The sequence below is a fragment of the Paramormyrops kingsleyae genome, chromosome 19 (assembly GCF_048594095.1).
Source record: "Paramormyrops kingsleyae isolate MSU_618 chromosome 19, PKINGS_0.4, whole genome shotgun sequence".
NCBI lineage: Eukaryota > Metazoa > Chordata > Actinopteri > Osteoglossiformes > Mormyridae > Paramormyrops > Paramormyrops kingsleyae.
Genome location: NC_132815.1, coordinates 19,315,093 through 19,333,980, shown reverse-complemented (window position 1 = coordinate 19,333,980; position 18,888 = coordinate 19,315,093). Strand labels below are relative to the sequence as shown.

General features: G+C 49.4%; 1 protein-coding gene across 8 annotated transcripts in view; it reads right to left on the bottom strand.

Moving 5' to 3' along the window:
- The window catches only part of LOC111841770 (neurexin-3a-like), a 288,495-nt gene that overhangs the window by 85,702 nt on the left and 183,905 nt on the right, over positions 1–18,888 (bottom strand). For all 8 annotated transcript variants that reach the window (XM_072702664.1, XM_023807747.2, XM_023807754.2 and 5 more), the window contains one exon: positions 3,165–3,346. In XM_072702664.1, coding sequence (XP_072558765.1) covers positions 3,165–3,346 — 182 coding nt within the window. The remainder of the gene's footprint in view (positions 1–3,164; positions 3,347–18,888) is intronic.

Below are 18,888 nucleotides of genomic sequence, written 5' to 3'. Positions count from 1 at the left end.
CCTTATAATACAGGACTGGTGACGGGGAGGGGCCACACCTGGCACAGCAGCATGTCATGTTCTCAGGGGAGTAGAGGAGCGGGGACGGCACTTCTCAGGTTCTAGGTGATCTGGCCTTTTCAGATAGCCCGCCAGCCTCATCGAGCAAACAGAACCGCGGTACCACAGGAGAGTGAAGGCAAGACCCCTGTCTGTTCCTGGGAACTCCCAGGAAGACCAGAGGACAGATGGTGCTTGGTAGGGAGGCAATAGGGAGGAGAGGGAGGACGGTGACGAGCGAGGTCACACGTAACGCACCGTGCCTCACTGGCCCGCCATGATGGGTTAGGCTCAGCACGTTGGACGCGCTCTCGAAAGGGCGTCACTTTCACGCTCTCCTGCCGCTGAGTAAGTATCGTCAGTTGAGCTGCTTCAGTGCGGATCTCAGGCCGCATTAATGGGCTAAAACAAATGTAGCTCTGAGTGAAAGTGCCTGTTAAGCGAGCAATTCGCTGGAATTGTTAGCATCAGTAGCCATGGCCAGCGGCTACAGCGGATGTGCTGAGAAATTCAATTAGGAGAGTTGAAGAGCTACGCTAGTGGAGTGGACAGATGACACGGTGAAGCAGCTTCACATCATCAAGTGGGTTTCCGTTCACGGACGGTGACCGGGCGTGCTTGCTGACTCACACAATTATAATTTACAGCATGTAGCAACTCAAAGCAAAAGCCTTCTGTTTAAGCAGAGAGGGAGACAGGGCCGCGTATGATCCTGTGTATGTGACAGGCTGATATTTTGATGTGTCCGGTACCTTCGGCTCTAACATGGACAAATATAGAAGGCGACACGAGGAGCGTGATCTATACGGGGGGAAGGAGACGCAACGCTGGTCTCATTCACAGGAAACGCGACCCAAAGCCCAAACATCCAAGCATGAATTTGAGCTTCTCCTTGGGTTCCCTTTGAAAGCATCCCACTTTGGAAATTAATTATTGATAAGAACAGACGCTGGAGTTCACACATTTGAGAGGATGGGAGAGGGAGGGAAATCTCTACCAGTGGACGCAATTTTCTGTTTTTTTTTTTTTCCTTTTCAAGAGGAAAGTGTTAACGGGCATTTAAACTCTGTTAATATGCTGCTCACACAGGCCGGATGCTGCAGGGGAGCTCCTGGGGGGGTGGGTGCGGGGTGGTACGGCTGGTAGTTAAACTTCAGCATAATTAGACAGCGGTGATTGGTGTGACGTGTGGGGCTACTTCAGGATGAGCCAGCCCTGAAGCCCTGAAGATCTGAAGCCTTGAAGCCCTGAAGTCATGAAGCTCTGAAGATCTTAAGCCTTGAAGCCCTGAAGATCTGAAGCCCTTAAGCTCCGAAGCTCAGAAGATCTGAAGCCTTGAAGCCCCTAAATTCTCAATCCCTGAAGCATCATATTGAGAAGCAGTAGTACCTATTTTACCTGGAATACATCTTACCCGACTGCCATGTGCACCATATCGATCACCTTTTGTCAATAGCTCCATATTCCCTCCTTCGTACCATTTAAATAAATCAAATTCCCAAGCATATATCATATACAATGGATGGCTAACACGTATTCAGTCACAATTATATGATCAGCCATAGCATTAAAACCACCTGGCTAATGTTATGTAGGTCCTTCTCATGCCACCAAAACAGCTCTGACTCATTGAGGCATGGATTCCACAAGACCTCTGGAGGTGTCCTGTGGTATCTGGTACCAAGAAGTTAGCAGCAGATCCTTTATGTCCTATAAGTTGCGAGGTTGGGCCTTCACTTATTTCTCCAGCACATCCTACAGACGTTTGAGCAGATTGAGATCTGGGGAATTGGGAGGTCAAGTCAACAGCTTGAACTCCTTTTCATGCTCCTCAAACCATTCCTGAGCAATTATTGCAGTGTGGCAGGGCGTATTACTCTGCTGAAAGAGGTCACTGCCATGGGGGAATACCATTGCCATGAAGGGGTGTACTTGGTCTGCAACAATGGTCGGGTATGTGGTATGTGTCAGAGTAACACCCACAGAAATGCATGGACTCAAGGTTTCCCAGCAGAACATTTTCCAGAGTATCACACTGCCTCTGCCCACTGGCCTTCTTCCCAGAGTGCATCCTGGTGCCGTCATGCAAACGATGCACACGCACCCAGCCGTCCACATGATGTAACAACAAACATGACTCAACAGCCGATGCCACCTTCTTCCATTGCGACAGTTGTGACGCTCATGTGCACATTGTACGCGCTTCTGGCAGTGGAGCGGGCTCAGCGTGGGCACTCTGACCGATGTGCGGTTACACAGCACCATACGCAGGAAGCTGTGATGCTCTGTGTGTTCTGGCACCTTTCTATCATAGCCAGCATTAACTGTCTCAGCAATTTGAGCTACAGTAGCTCTGACGTCGGATTGGACCAGACGGGCTAGCCTTCAGTCCACACCGGCATCAGTAACTGCTGGGCACCCATGACCCCGTGCCAGTTTACTGGTAGTCCTTCCTAGGACCACCTTTGGTAGGTATTGACCAATGCATACTGGGAACACCCCACACAACCTGCCATTTTGGAGATATTCTAACCCAGCCCACTAGCCATCACAATTCGGTCCTTGTCGAAGTTCCTCAGATCCTTAGGCTTTCCCATTTTCTAACATATCAACTTCAAGAACTAATAGTTCACTTGCCTAATATATAACTTGCACCATTCACAGGTGCCATTTTAATGAGATAATCAATGTCATTCACTTCACCTCTTAGTGGTTTTAATGTTATGGCTGAATATAGGGCAATGTGTAGTACACCTAAATCATTACCATATCGTCACATAGTAAGCTGCAGTAATTGTACAGTATGAGTAAAAGTAAGCACAGTGGTGGAACAGTGATGATTTACATTTCCTGTGCACAGCAGATTACCGACTTGGAATGGACATGAAGTTAGATGCATTTTCACCCATCTTCCCCCAGCAGAATGACCACTTGCTCTGCCTGCGGCTCTCTGGACCTCTGCGGGGGATGTATTTAGCCATTTATATTCCCCAGTATGAAAAGGACGACAGCCCCAGTTTGCCAAGGCTGCTGAACCAAACGGGGCCTGGGGGGCTTTTAGAGCTGGGGTTGGGTGTAGGATTGCAACCGTGACGGCCGCTGATGGGACCTGCGGTCATACTCACGATGTGCAGCATGATGTAGTCACCCAGGCCGGGGGCGCTGTCTATCCGCACCAGGATGCCGTCCTTCAGGGTGGTGCTGAATCCCACGGTGAGCCGGTCGGTGCGAGTGCTTGGCCTCTCGTTGTTGGGCCACGTGTACGTGATGAGCCCGCCGCCCTTCCCGAAGATGAAGGTGGTGCCCGCTGCAGAGGGAAAGAGAGGCGCGGAGGCGTGAGGAGACGGCCTGACCAAGTGGTGAGGAGAACTGCTGTGTTAAGGTGTCCATGCATCCTTCCGTTAGTCCATCCGTCTGCCAATCTGTCCATGAATCTGCCCATCCATCCAACCATCCATCCATCCATCCATCCTCAAAGTGTCATTCAGGTCAGGTTGATGGGAGGGGACCTTGGACCCATCCTAGGCTGAACAGGGTTCCTTATCCCTGATCATACCCTATTAAAGTCTGCTCTAAGGTTCATTTGCCTTTCATGCAATTAACTAGGCCACCAGTTCACCTTAAACTACTGGAAGCATTCCACAGAAATTAGGCATCCCATCCAGGAAAAAAAGCAGACAGAACAATACAATCCTCATAAAGAAAACATAAGTGTAGCTTTGTGCATTTTGCAGTAAATTGTAATTAAAAAGCAAGTAATAATTAAAGAGCGCTCTTTTATCTAATAAGCAGAACAGACGCTCCCATGTCGCATGACTGACATCAGTTATCAGTGACTGCTTAGTTATAGAAATGAAAATGGAAACCAGAAATGGCTGATGCAGTCAGGGGAAGCTGAGTCTGATCCAGAATCAGTTTAATGGGACAGGGTATCCACACAGAGATGGACGGGCTCTCATATGAGTGCCGACATAGTGCAACACGTTAAGCAAAAGCACAGTGCACAGTAAATGGGCAGTGCACAGTAGATGGGCAGTGCACAGTAAAAGCACAGTGCACAGTAAATGGGCAGTGCACAGTAGATGGGCAGTGCACAGTAAATGGGCAGTGCACAGTAGATGGGCAGTGCACAGTAAATGGGCAGTGCACAGTAGATGGGCAGTGCACAGTAAATGGGCAGTGCACAGTGCCTCGTGGTGGACGGCCTCCATTTCCAGCCCCGGGGTGCTTATTATCACACGGAGAGAGTCTACAACAGCAGTGTTTGAAAGGGCCCCGAAATATGTCACACAGCTTGGTGCTGATTCAGCATGCGCCAGCCTTGGCAGGTTCCTCCTTAACAGACAGCTAATGGGACCTAAACTGGGGGGTGGGCGCTCATCTCAGCGTGCATACGGCAGGCCGCCGGCGAGCCTCTGCATCCAGTAGGAGGAGAGATACTGAACTGAACGCTTGTGCATCTTCTGAATTTTTCGATTAGCGACAATGGAGACAAAGAATGGCCAAGCAACATTTAAAGGGACGGCTGCAGACATTTAAAGGGATGGTTCAAGATGCTTAAAGGGATGATTTAAGGACACAGTTTAAGATGTGTAAAGGGAGTTCCCCAAGAGAGTCTTCACTATTGGGTAAATTTATCGCGCTTTTTGTTCACGGTACTGTGACATACACCATAGTCTGAGACTGCATTTTATCAGGTAAAATAAAGAGAACTTCATTGGACGTGGGATGCTGCCTCACATCCCAAAGTAGGAGGTCCTTATCTGTAGGCAAAAGACATGCAGCTACGCAGATGTGTCTCTAAACTGCCTGCGGTGTGTGACTGTGCGCACTGGTCATGGACCGGCACCCCGTCCTTAACGCTGGTCGAGCACGTTCCAGCGTCCAACCATCTGTACCGGATATGGGGTGTGCAGCCCAGGGTTTGAATTAAACACAACAACTTGAGATGCATATCTGCACATTTTACTTTGATGAATAGTAACAAGGCAGGCTGGTGCATTGGCTGCACCGTTTCTTGCGATTAATTGTGAGACAGAGCCTTGATGTTTCTGCTGGGAACATGAATCTTGGATGTCATTCGAACCAAGGCATTAACTAACAAGGGAGTGTGTGGAGGCATTACAAGAGCCTTCTACTAAGTGGCACACATTTTAATGCTTCACTTGGAGGGGAGTGTATATTTTTTTAAATATTAAGAAGTTAAAAAACACCTTTTAAAATTTGGGATGCATTTTCGGTAAGTGCTCGCAGGTCATTCCAGATGATTCTCGACGTGGTATAGTGCCATGGTGTTAGAGGATCATTAACAAGCATACTGCAACACTCTCCCGTAATGAGCTGCTGCTGTACCAGGTGCACACGAACAGTGTGACCACGCTGTGTGTGTGTGTGTAAGTTCATCACAATATCCTTCACAAAGCTGGGAGATACAATTCCATAACATACACCAGCTCTGTGGGCCTATTGACACCCCTGTTTCTCAGAAAAATGGGTTGGACCCACTGTTTTATACCTTTATTTCCTATAGGTTGAAGGACAAGTTCTGATCACAATTGCTCAGTTAAAGTCACTTTCGAGGACACGATCAGCAAGTTCACAATTGCACTCGGTGGATTTGAAGGAGCACCATTCTCGTACATGAGGGCAGTTCTGGGTCACTGGGAAAGACGGCGGCACTTGGATGCAAAGGAAACAGTGTCAGCACTGTGTTATCTGTGCTTCTTAGCTAGTGATAAGCAGCGACAGCATCCTGACCACTGGCACGACCGTATCTATGTATGATGAAGCACCAACATGTCACTTAGAGGTTCCACAAGATCGACGTGAAGATCCCAAATAAAGTCATTTACAGTATGCATTAATATCTTACTGATTAATGTACTGGTGGCAGCGCTAATGAGCTTGAAACAAAGCTTGTCCATATTGTATTTCTGTAATATGTAACAGGAAAACAAACGCGCTTGCATTGTCCACACATTGAAGCACATGTTCAATAAACCTAGACCTCGAGTTTCACAGGCTTGCATACAGAGACAGTATGTGAAGACAGAAATGAGTAACCTCATTCCGCTTCTCAATCTGGATTCACACTCAGGCTTAATAGCTGCACTTTCGTGAAAAGTAATTATGAAATAACAGCAGCCTGATCATGTAATGTTGAAACGTGGTTGCCTGCAGTGGAGGGCCAAAATATCGGAGTCCCGTTTGCCGTAGCAACATATGTCTCTCACACCCACGTTTCCAATAACAACCTTACGTCACCTGCTGCCCCAGCCTGCTCCTCAAGCTTCCTGCTTGGTGACACAGGCTGTCTGAGGCCACAAGGTCCTGAGTGTTAGGGGGAAACTCCCACCCCAAGACCTCCAAGTTTCCCCGAGTGATAAAGGGAGGAGTCTGTATGTTACAGCCAGTATCGATTTTCCACGGCATCGGCAACGAACCCGAAAAAGACTTTCGAGCCGGGCAGCCGGATGGCAAATTGCGCCGGTCGGCTTTGATCAAAGGTGGCTTTATCAAATTTGTATCATTCCACACCTCGTTCCCCTCCGTTTACATTCCAAATACACGGATCCCTCGCCGCTAAGAAGGATTTAGAGGAAGCGTCGTTTCTGAGGGGAGGACGTTAGAATCTGCTGTGAAACTCGACCGTGGGCCTTTAGGGAGTTTGACCACAAGCTGCGTTAAAGAGCTCCATGCCATGAGCTGTTTGGAAAAGCATCAGTAACACTGCTGAGGTAATTGATCAGATCAGTAAACTATGTTTACAATAGCATAGTGATCTAAGTATGGAAACTGCAGCGGCTGGGGGGGAGGGGGGGGTACCACTCAGCCCCACGGTCAGGGCCTGGACCCTATTCCCATGTGGCGTTTGCATGCCCTACCTGTGCTATGCATGTCTCCTTTCGTAGTCCATAGACATGCATGCAAACTGGCATCTCTAAATAGTGAATGTGCCCTTTGATGTACCGGCACCCCGTCTAAGGTGTCCACTTTCTCCAGGCTCAATAGATAAGTGACTGGAAGATGGGTGGGATGAACCATTAAATTTGCTTATCAGATGCTATTAACCATTATTGTCTTCTAGCTAAGTTCCATTCCCATTTGCAAAGCTAGACTTTCCATCAAAGTGATTTTAGGTCAATGGCTTCCTCATGGTTCAACAACACAGCCCGTCCCGTGTCTGCGACCCCTGCATTCAACATCAGTCCCACAGCCGACACATGACCTGCATTTGTGCATCAAGTGGACCAGATGTAATATGCACACGAAGCTCATCATGCCTTATTCCAAGCCTACCTACTTCACTTTTAAAGCTCTTTAACTGTGAATAAAAAGCTGTGGTGAGATGTTTCTCAGGCAAGGCTAATATTTTGTTTCTCGTTTTCATGGAAAAGTGTGAGGGGCGTAACGTTGACTGCTCGTGTCATGAGAATTTGGCTTTTTTTGTTGAAGCACTTGATATTCCGCTGGGGCGGCAGATGTGGGACCCTTCACAGCCGACCGCAGGGCAGATCCCGACCGGAACAGCACCGCCGCAAGAGGGGACTCAGAACCGTGACAGCTGCCAGCCGTGACAACAGATGGGTAAACATGGCTCCCCCGCATGCGGTAACCTCATGGGCACCCCCAGGAAAATGGAAGAAGTGGAATCAGCGATGGAAACAGTGACTTGATGGACTTGGCGGGCCCTTCGGTGCCCAGAAAACATCATTTCCGAACAGCGCCGGGTGCCGAACTCATTTGAGAGCCGTTTACAGGCCACATGAGAGGTCAGCCGTCTTACAGCTACTACATGACAAGAGGAGATTCACTATCTGAAAGCGGCGTCTGACATTATTTTATTTTATTTTTTTTCCTGTGGAAACGCTCTGGGACGCAATTTACAGGAAATAATATTTTTTGTAACTATTCTGATGCTGAGGTGACTGACGTGTACCTGGAGTCTCCAAAGTAATTTAAACCACGACACAATGAGATTTTCACAAGCCACGGCAACTGGGCTTCTGCTGGAAAAGCCTGGAACAAAAATAGCAGTAATAAATTGTGTAAGTGCTTGTACACTGGGAGCAGGATAGCTCAATGCTAATCAATAATCCAGAGGCGGTCAGAGCTATGCGCACACACAAAATGGATATGAGTAAGAATGGGTATTAAATTTTACACGTCCTTCCAAAAAAGTTGACTTCTCCAGATCCCCCAGAGTCATTCGTTTCCGGGTGACGATCATTCTGAAGTTGCTGCAGGGCTGTTCTTCATCGCTCTTCTTCAGTGGAATAGTTCACACCCCCCTGTCCAGTGGACCTCAATCAGGGATCTCCATAAGGCAGACGCAGTGCCACCTCTGGCACCTCATCGCTCTCCCAGTACACTGCAGTACACTGGTGGCACATATGGGTCCCCCAGTACAAACGTGCAAAGTTTATGATGGAAGAACAACGATGCAGCTGCAGTTCCTGATGCGGACATGCAGAGATGCGGAGCCGGAAATGCATGTGAGGGAGAAGGTAGGGGCCGGGGGGGAGGGGGATGGTTGCACTGGAGCAGTCGTGCGCCAGCCTCACTACCCAGCACCCAATACCCACCTACTCCCACTCTGGAAATGAATGCTGGGGCCCAGGTCTGGTTCCAGTTAAAGATCGCATAAATAAACTGGGGGCAATCGGCAAAGCACTCCGCCCACCAGAGGAGCCGAGCAGGATGGGAATGTTAAGAGGAAGAGCGCAGCCACTCAGGGAGCCGGCGCAGATGGAAGCGGGCTAGCCTCAGACACAGACGGCATGACCTCTCACACGACGGGCGTCCCTGGCGACATGACCTTGACGGGGACGAAGGAGTGTGAGGAAGAAGGTGGGAACAGCAGCCGCGCCACGGGCAGACGGGAGGCAGGCGTGCCCTCGGGAGGACGGTCATTCCCACGCATGAGGAGGAACATGTGGAGGCTGCCAGCAGTGCTCAGGGCCCTCAGGACTATCCGCGACGGATCTGTCCTGACACCCAGTGACTCTGCCCTCTCCATTTTTAAGGGCGACTGATTGGCTGAGCACTGGGAAAACACGATACGGTCTGGCAAGTCCACAGTTTGGACAACAACACAGATGTACCTGGCGACAGGCAGGAGGGGCTAGAGCCTAAATCCATCATATCCAGCCTTCATTTAAAGTGTCGGATCCTGATTAAGAAGCACCAGGGGGCTGCCAATGCGTGTTTCTAATTTACTTAACTTCCGGGTCCTCAACCACCATCTTGGTGAGCTGGGAACAACTGATTTATTGTCTCTGTCTGAGGGAAAAGATAAGCAAATTCCAGGGGGGGTGAAACGAGCTTAAGCAGGACCAAATTTTTTTTCGCGCACAGAGGACAATTGCATGAAAATGCTACAAATGTATGTAATCAGTGCAAGTAGTAGGAAATATAAAATAAAATAAAGAGTACGATGATTGATGGCAGCTAATGTCTTTTGACAGATAACTAATTTGTGTTTTCCTGAGGGCATAAGACAAATATGCCTGGAAAAAAATAAAATAACCATGGACGTTATTTTCCATGAGTATTTGTCACTGTCCCTCCATGTCTCCACACCGGCCATCAGCACATACATAATGCATTTCAGAGTAAGGGTAATGCGACGAGCCTTATGCCACAGCACACAAATCAGGCCACTGGCGGTGGGTGCAGGCAGGGCCGAGGTCAGCGGGCCCGACCCGGGGGGCCGGGAGCCCGATACAGACCCCGCTGAGCTGCCCTCGAGGGGAGAGCTTGCAGGGTTCGGTCCGGGCTAGATGGAGAACTGGATCACATGGAGGAGAGAAAGGGGAATGGGAGAGGAGCACCAGTAACAAAATGGTGGAGAGTAATAAAAACAGAAGCGCTTAGGCTTCGTGATAATATAATGACCTAAGACAGGATGCAGGCTCGGGTAAGGAGGCTGTGTAAAAGAGCACGACAGGGCGTGTAAAAGCCCAGGTTGGTAGTAAGGCAGACAGACAGGGAGACAGATGGGCAGACAGACAGGGGGGCAGGCAGAGATAGATAGATAGATAGATAGACTGATAAATAGATAGTCATCTAAAAAGTAAGAGCACATCATGAAGGAATGATGAGGCCTCTGCATCAGAGGTGCTTTCTAGGACTCTCATGCACACATGCACAGCAGCAGCTGATGTCAGCACCTTCACATGTGGAAATGTGCTGAGCGGATAGAGGATTGAGCGCGTGCAGGGCTTGTGGGAAGGCTCTGCGTCACTGCGATATGCGGCTCCGGAGATACAGGGCGGCCAACGCTTCCCACACCGCCTGTGCCAGTTCCTCACCGCCGATGCCCTCGCAATGTGATCTCAAACACTTCCTGGCATGAAAGGGAGAGGCTGGACAGCCTGCATTCCCTCCTGGACACCGTGGCGGGCCCGGAGCTGCCTTTGTCAGCATTACACAGGAGCCCACGTTTTTATTTGACACAACAGGTACCTCAGAAGGGCCCGTGACCAAACGACGCGGCAAGCTTGGGGGACGGGGGATGCACCTTTCATAGCGATAAATCAAGCCGGGACAGAGGGAGGAGGGGGGCAGAGGATTGCCAGAGCGAGAGACTGGACACTGGAGGGGGGGGGGGACGGGACGATTGGCTCGATTGTCTTGGAACGTTCAAAACACGCTATCAGCACTGACAGGTCCCGCAGGGTGGTTGTCACTGTTTTAGATATGCAAACGTATTCAAATAAAAGGCGGACTACCTGGTACACAGCATGACTGCAATGGCAGGTCGTCTGAGGCCCAGGATAAGCAATGAAGTGCATATTAGCACTGCTTTTAGTGGGCCTAATCTATCTGAGGGTTGTGGCACATATTCAGTTTGAGACACACTTTGAATTTATAAATATAAACAACAGACGGAGGGCAGTGCAGAGGTTAATGCACTGAGTTTGTACCCGGGTGGTTGCTGGCTCTAGTCTGAGAAACTCGAGCAAGCCGCTTAACCTGAAATGATCCAGTGTAGCTGTATCACTCACAGTCTTCGTGTGCAGGCAGGGTGAGGGGTTGGCGGCGCACAGGCGACGCTGTTGTGACATTTCCAGGAGCGACCAGCAGGGGGTGCTGCGGGGAAGCCTCCCTCAGACATGTTGGGGTCATTAACCATATAGAAGGAGCTCACTCTGAAATGGGAAACGATGAGGGCCCTGTGATCCGAGTTGGCGGCGTCAAACGACAAGCCACTGATTTCCAGTTGATTTTTGAAACAGGGCACATGGAGATATCGACCACTGAACTGCATCAACAGCCACTGTGCTCAAAAAGTCAATCATTTTAGGCTCACCGATGAGGCATAGTCTATAAACCAATAACAGCAAAAAAAACCCCTCAAAATCAGCAGGAAGTCTTAGACAAAACTGATGACAAAATCAACAAATTACAACTGCAATTAATATAAAAAACACCTGAGAGTTTTTGGCCTAAAACAGATACTATATATATTGTTGAATGTGTCCAACTGAAGATAGGGACACAAGAGAGGTAATAATAACAGATTTTAAGAAGAGTACAAGAGCAACTATTATTAATAATGCAGCACCGTCAAGGGAAATGCCTTCTGTTTTGCATATCAATGCTCTGGAAGCTCTCCATGCAGGCTGGATAAAGATATTCCATTAAACCTGTCTGCCAATGATGGGTTTATCCAATCCAAATGATTAATCCCTGCCGTCTATTATATGATTTCCTCCTATGTGTTCCATTATTCCAAGGGCAAAATAGGAATAAATGCACACTATTACATATATCCAAAAATATAACACAAGCAGTCCAACATATTAGCATGTAGGAACCCACTGCACATTGTGGTTTAAGCTTAAATACCAGGGCTGGATCCTGTATGTTCCAAGAATGTGTATAAAAACGCGAGAGCTGGCAGGTGCCGTCTACTAGTGCCACTTTAATCCTGAGGATTGTTGGGCTCGCAGTTTTGGCCTCAGTGTTTCTCTGCAGTCGCTCTCCCTGTAATCGCAGCGGTCAGTTGGGTGGCCACAGACAGCACTCTGCTAGGGCTCCTTATGGACCCTGCCGCACAGGTGCTTGCAAGCCCAGAGTCCATTTCATTCGAGAGCAAAGAAAATCACAGTCTCTCAGGTATGGTTAAGCTCATTTCCCTCACAGCTCCGGTCCCCGCCGACATCCAGAGGGAAATCACGCGATTAGCATTTATACTACTCCACGGCCTTCTCCGTCCCCCCCCCCTCCCAGCGACACTGATTACTCTCTTTATGTAAATGGCCATTATTTCCCTACCATCCCCCCCACCATCTTTCCATACTTTAGCTCGATAGGGTCGTACGAAGACAATTGTGCCTGTCAGCCATTAATTTTTCGCTTCTGTTTCCAGAGCTTTCCGACAGCATTGGGGGCCAGACTTTCGCCAAGTGTTTCTTGGGATCTTATTTTGCTGATTCCAGCAGCATTTGTTCAGCAAACACATGGGGAAGATGGTGGCTCAAGAGAGGCCAGTCAGTCTTCGGGCCGGACGGCCTTTTCATTCGGTGTGTGATAGCTGTTCCTCCTGACGCTCCTTTGACGACTGGCATAAATTCTTGTTACACTGGATCCACAGCTCGTCGGAGGAGTCAGACAGAATTCTGCTGCTCCCTCCTCTCCCCGGTTGGCATGGCAACCTTCCCACCGAACGCAGGTTGCAGAAATATGGTTACGTCTGCCTGGGGGGGTGGTGGTCACCTAATGGCCGCTCTGAGAGCGACAGCCCAAAGCAGGCTCATGTAAAGAAGCGGAAAAGCCACGCAGCAGACGTAGGACACTAAATTACTGCGCAGTTAAGTCCTTAAGTTGTCATTTTTATTTCACCATTCTCTGAAAGGGATAAGCAACTTCAGAGTGAAAATGCATTAACCTCTGCACTGTTACGTAACCCCCACAGCTCCCAGAAAGAGAGAGAGAAAGAAAGAGAGAAAGAAAAAGGGAGAGAGAGGCAGATAGAGAGAGAGAGGAGCGGAGGACCAAACCGGAATTTCTGCCGTTGATGCACAGTTTGGAAGCTGCTTTACTTATCAGCTGTTTCCAATACAAACAAACCTGAAACCATGCCGAGAGTCGACTTTCAGTGGGGGGGGGCACTCAGGGAGAGCCCCCCATTGCCCAATGTAACACACTGACACTGCAATACTGCATGCCAAAGATATGGAATGTTATTGGTTACATGCGTATGGGATTCATTAATACAGTTAAACATTTAAAATGCAAACTGCTTAAATGCACCAGAAATACAGTTTTGAATGTATGGGGGGTGGACAGGAGGCACGATCCAGCTCTCAGGGGATTCTATCAGGCACCTCAGACTGGCCTATTCAGCACCCCACTGCATCCCGGGGTCCAAGCAAAGCTCACAACAGCCCCCACTGCTCACACTGCCATGGAAAGCGCTGAACCCCAAAAATAAAGACCTGCCCCCCTCCCCCCCCCCAGTCGCTCGGTCCTATCTGAGAGCTGAGCCAGCTTTCCGGCACATCGAATCCGAATGTGTCGAGACATAAGCAATATCCTGTGGCTCCGAATACGTTTCTGACATGATGCATTTAATGTCTTACAGTCACGGTGTAAAAGGCAGTGTGATATGGGTATTACCTCTGTCTCCTTTGCTAACCTGTGGGCTGGATGATCAGACACACGTTAAGCCTCTCAGAAAATTCTGTTTACACCAGAACAGGGAAAAAGTGTCTGAGAAAACCCACGGTGACAAAACCTGGAGATGAAGTGGCGATTCTGTGGTGTCTAGCCTCATTCCTGCACCTACACGTCACGGCGAACCTTGGGTCTCCTTACTGGGGGTACCGTTCCGGGTGAGGCGCTATAAAATGAGAACTGGATTCTCCATTTTGTCTCACGTTGCCCAGAGTCGAAGATCCAGAGGTGGGGGCTGATCAGATGGACGTGGCAGTCCGCTCCCTCTCACACTCTCAGAAGTCCCGGGTGCCCGGACATCACAGTCCCTGTCAGTCGCTCAAAGTTGCCGCAAAATGTGCTGACGGCGTACGGGAGAGGTGCGCGCTTTACCTTCAGAGAGGAGGGAGATAAAAATACCTACGGCAACTGGAATAACTCATGCCGGAGGTCAAACGCAGGCGTGGAAACTTCTTCAAAAAGTTATAGGTATGTATAAAATATCCCTTCTTCTATAACTTGGTTTATTGGCATAAACAAGCAGAAAAGTCACAGATAATTTAACAGCTCTCTTGTGATGCAGCGAACACCAGGGTGCCTCATCTTAGAGGAAAAATGTTTCTCAGTACAGGGCTTTCACTCGACTGAGGATAGGCTGCCTCTGCTCAAGGACAGTAAGTGAAGAGGATGTCAGAATAAGACCCCCCCCCCTCCCCCCAGATAGCAGCAACTAAATAAATGGCAGGAGATGGGGCAGTGGGCATTTTTAGGGGTGGGGAAAGTATGGCCAAGGAAGGTATGATCAACATTACTGAATGCGAAAGGAAATTGTTTAGCGGGCAGGAGTGTCCACAGTGACACGGGGGCCATCGCAAAGCCCAAGGTCTCCAACTCCGGTGCTGGGGGGCTACTGTCCAGGAGATTTTCTGTCCTACCTGGCTTCTGATGATCCACACGCGTTCTTAGGTACATTTCAGGAACAGGTGTCACTCATCAGAAGCCAGGTAAGACCTACTGGACAGTCGCTCTACAGGACAAGAGTTGGAGACCCCTGGTCTAGATCCATGTACTGTAAAGCTTCCCAACCAAGTCAGCCTGATAGGAAGGTGAAAGGAAGGAGCCGCAGGAAGGAGTTCACTGAATGTTGGCAAAACGTAGCCTCTTCAAAGAAGAGGACGGGACAACCAAAAAAAAAAAAAATCCATATTTTATATTGTAAAGCATTTCTGCATCTGTCCTGGATGCTATTGGATTATTTAATGGCGTGAAAAACACTGTAAGCACTCGCAAATCCAGCGAGGTGAAAGCGACGCGGCTGAAGATTCCTCTGAAATGTCAGCCGATCGAACGAGCGATTGGGTGATAGCTGCGGCGGCCGAGCGCCCGGCCCACCAAATCAATCAGCTCGCCGGCCGGCGAGGGAAGGCAGCTGCCGCGTCGCTGACTGCGAGGGACCTTTCTTGTCCCCGAATGGAGATTAATGAAGGCGCTCTTCCTGTATGACAAGGTTTGCCGGGGGCCAACAAGCATGAAGAGCTGTCACCTGACTGATTTTCCACCTGGCTGGCCCCGTCTGCACCTGCCCCAGATGGACCCACTCCGTGGCCCCCCGGGGCCCTTACGCCGAGGGGGGTGGGCCCCTCCCTCCCCGCCAGGATCCTATCAGGCTGCCAAGCCAAGATGACAGGGGCCGCTAACCTGCCACCGCTAACGTTTGCACGCGTCAGTCAGGTTAGTCCTGTCTCTGGTAGCTACTAGGGGTTACGGTAATGGCACCCAGATGACTGTGTTCCTATGTAAAACCTGATCCATCGTCGGCCAGGAGTGTCATTTCTGGGGCAGCCTGTGGAATCGGCGAGACCCAGCAGGGGATACGGCACATCGGCCATGTTGAAGAGACGGATCGGTTCTTTTTCCCACCGAAGCAGAAAAGCGACGGCTTTATAAATCCATCATTGTGACGTGTGGCGGCGAAGCCCAGCGGAGGATCCAACCAGGGGGGCCAGAAGACATCAGATCACTGAAACTGGCCCAGAGTGTCTCCATAGGCAGATACCGAGTCCTTGCACGTCACTGTGAGAGACAAAGGGGGGGTTCAAGATGCAGGGCTACTTCATTTGAAGCAATCAGCAGGATGTCTGAATGATATTTATCCTTCTTCCAGCTGCTTATTCAGTACTAGGTTATTGGGTTGGGGGGGGGCAAGGCACAATGCAGATGGGAAGGGCTGCCGGTCTACAGGGTGAAACACACACAGCAATCCAGAGACCCTGACACGCCTATCTGCATGTCTTTGTACTGCAGGAGGAAACCCGCGTGACATGGAGAGAACACGCAAAACTTACATGCAGAGCAGGGACGGGACTCGGCCCCCAACCCGGGGGCCACAATGACGCCCCGCTGAATGTTTTATTCATTACGGCACGGAAATTAGTGATGCGATGAGTGTGATTCTGATCGATTGATATTCTCACTGCCACATTCACGGCGCCGCTCAAGAAGACTAACTTTGCCACCTTTACCATGCGGCACTCGCGAGGGTAAAAGTTGACTTTCTGCTACATTGTCAGCCGCGGTGCACAGGATCTCAAAGCAGCCGAGAAAGTGCATTCCTGATCTGGGTGCTGCCGGTTCGAGTCACAGCCGCCGCATCTGAGCAGATGAATATAGGTAGCTGTATAAATGTGTGAGAGTGATTCAGATTTAAATATCAGCTGAGTAGTGGGAAGGCAGTTCCTATTCTGGATTTGGGGAATGGTATGTGAAATATTGGTGAATGACCCGACGGCATGCGGTCCAGGGACGAGGAGGTGGTCCCGGGTTTATCAGTTCAGTGACTGCTGACATGAAAGCTGCCATGACTGCTATCGGGCCACACCTCTCAGCTCCATGCCATCAGAACACACTAGCCGTTCCGTGTCTGCGATATCCGTCGGCCTGTGCTTTTTTCCAGCCCACAGCTGTAGACTGCGTGTGCCAGTGTTTTAATTTGCACAGTGTTTACAGTTGCAGGGAAAGATAATTAGTTTGTCAGACTCTGCTCATGCCCACTGGATACATTGAGAGGCTGGCGATGAGCTCTGGCTGCTCTGCTGTGCTGGGGATAAAAAAAAATAAAGATCTTTCTCCACTTGGAGTTTTATAACATCAGCCTGTTTCAGCTCAGAACGGGTCAGGATTCTGTCCGGCAGAAAGTCAGAGGGAAAGGTCAGAGCCTAACCTGCCCTGAAGAGCCCAGGTCTCTGTGCTTCATATGCGTGTCCGTCTACCTGCCTTAACCTGCTGTACCCACACATACCTTCAGGGAATGAAACTGCGTGATTATGCATGTTGCCGTGTTGTGTTCCGGCCCGGAGAAGGATGTCAGCAACATCGATGTTACTGCACAGCATCCCTTATTCTGATGGCATTCATTATACAACAACAAAGCAACACAGATACCAAACTGTTATGCCCAAGGGCACATATTTTGGCTAAAGATGTGAAATGCGATTCATACAGGGTCACAGGCTATTCCTAGGTGTAAACTCAGCTTTGAATATATCACAGTGCCAGTGTTATTGTTATTTAGCCCAGCCTACTAACGATTCCGTTTGATTCCATTTCACGTTACTGCCGTCACACCTTATCATGTATAATTGACGTGTGCCGAATGCGTCACCCGCACTCCTCTGCCTTCTGCTCATTTCTCCAGCTGACTAAGCTGCCTCACCCCGTTAGCCTCTTAAAAAGAATCCAGCCGTCGGCTTCTCTCCCGGCAGCGCCGGAGCCCCCACTCCCCCCCGCATGCTGCCGTCCTGCGGGAGGCCACGCGGGCCCGGGGGATCTACAGCCGGCCCCCTGACGCCTGCCTATCTAGTTTGGGATCGCACTGAGCCTCAACCTTTTCCGGACGGGAACTCCGCTCATCCATGGCCGTGCTAACTGAGCAATAACGGAGGGGAAATAATGCACAGACATTTTCACACCATCAGCACCTTGTTTACCTTAATTTCGGCTTTTAAATGCCTGGTGGCTATATGGCACTAAAGCATGCCCAAGGTTAGTCACACTATTAACGCTATTCTAATCGAAAAGCAATTAAAGCGCACTCTGGAATAGGTCATTGTTTGTGGCTATATACTGCTCTATACCTTTTACTAGCCTGAAAATGCTTTGGATTTCATTTTCCAGATTGAGCTGTAATGGGAACCAAAGAACAGGGGGGGGAGGGAGGGGTGGGGGGTGCACGAGTTCTGTGGCCCCCTCCGTCAAAAATTGCTATAGATTAAGTCAGCATAGGTGCGTATTTGGCACGAGGTGCATAGCATCCGTTTATGCATTTTATAAAAGTGCTTATTGAGGGAGTCAGAGTGAGCCTGCAGGCTTTAACAGCAAGTTCAGGGCAGAGGTTGCTGTCCATCACAGCAACACAGCAAACACACACACACACACAGGTTTATAATTATATCTTTGTGGGGACTCTCAATTCTTCTTCTACAGAAACCACATAGCAGTGGATCGTGGGAGGGAACCGGAAGACTCCAAGGTATAAAATATGTATATTTAAAAAAGAAAAAAGAAAAGAAGATCCAAAGTTTATTTTAGAAGACAGTCTAGCTGGAGATGATTTATTTAAACGCTGCGAAAACCCCTGCAGGCCCCATAAAGTCACAGGAGATGCGAGATCTCTCAACAAAGCGTCAGGCGCAGCCACAATCTCAGTGCCTCGCATCTTCGCGATGCGATTCGTCACTCCGCCGCCCTAATGCGCTGCTGTCTCGAAAACGAGCCGATTACACCCCCCCCCCCCAAAAAAAAAGAGGAGAAGAAAGAATAAAGGCCAACAAGAGTGACGGTTGCCTTTTGCTGGGAGGTATTTAATTATTTGGTGTCAGCAGTATCAGGCTCGATCTTTTCAGTCCACGTATTATATCTGATCGTGATGAAAATGAATCCGCCGACTCTGAAATGCGGCGTCAGTTTTAATTAAAGGAGTCCTGTTAAATTTCACTCAGCTGAAACTGCACAAGTGGCCTCGTTCGAAGACAGAAAGTCGATCTAGCTTAATCGTATAATGCACGTTCACACTCCTGCTCCTTTTGGCATATGAAACGTGCACATCCTTTGCGTCGGGGATGCGAAAACTTACACCAAAAGTTACAGCAGTGGGCTGACGTACCTGTAGGTCCCCAGAAAGGTGGCCTA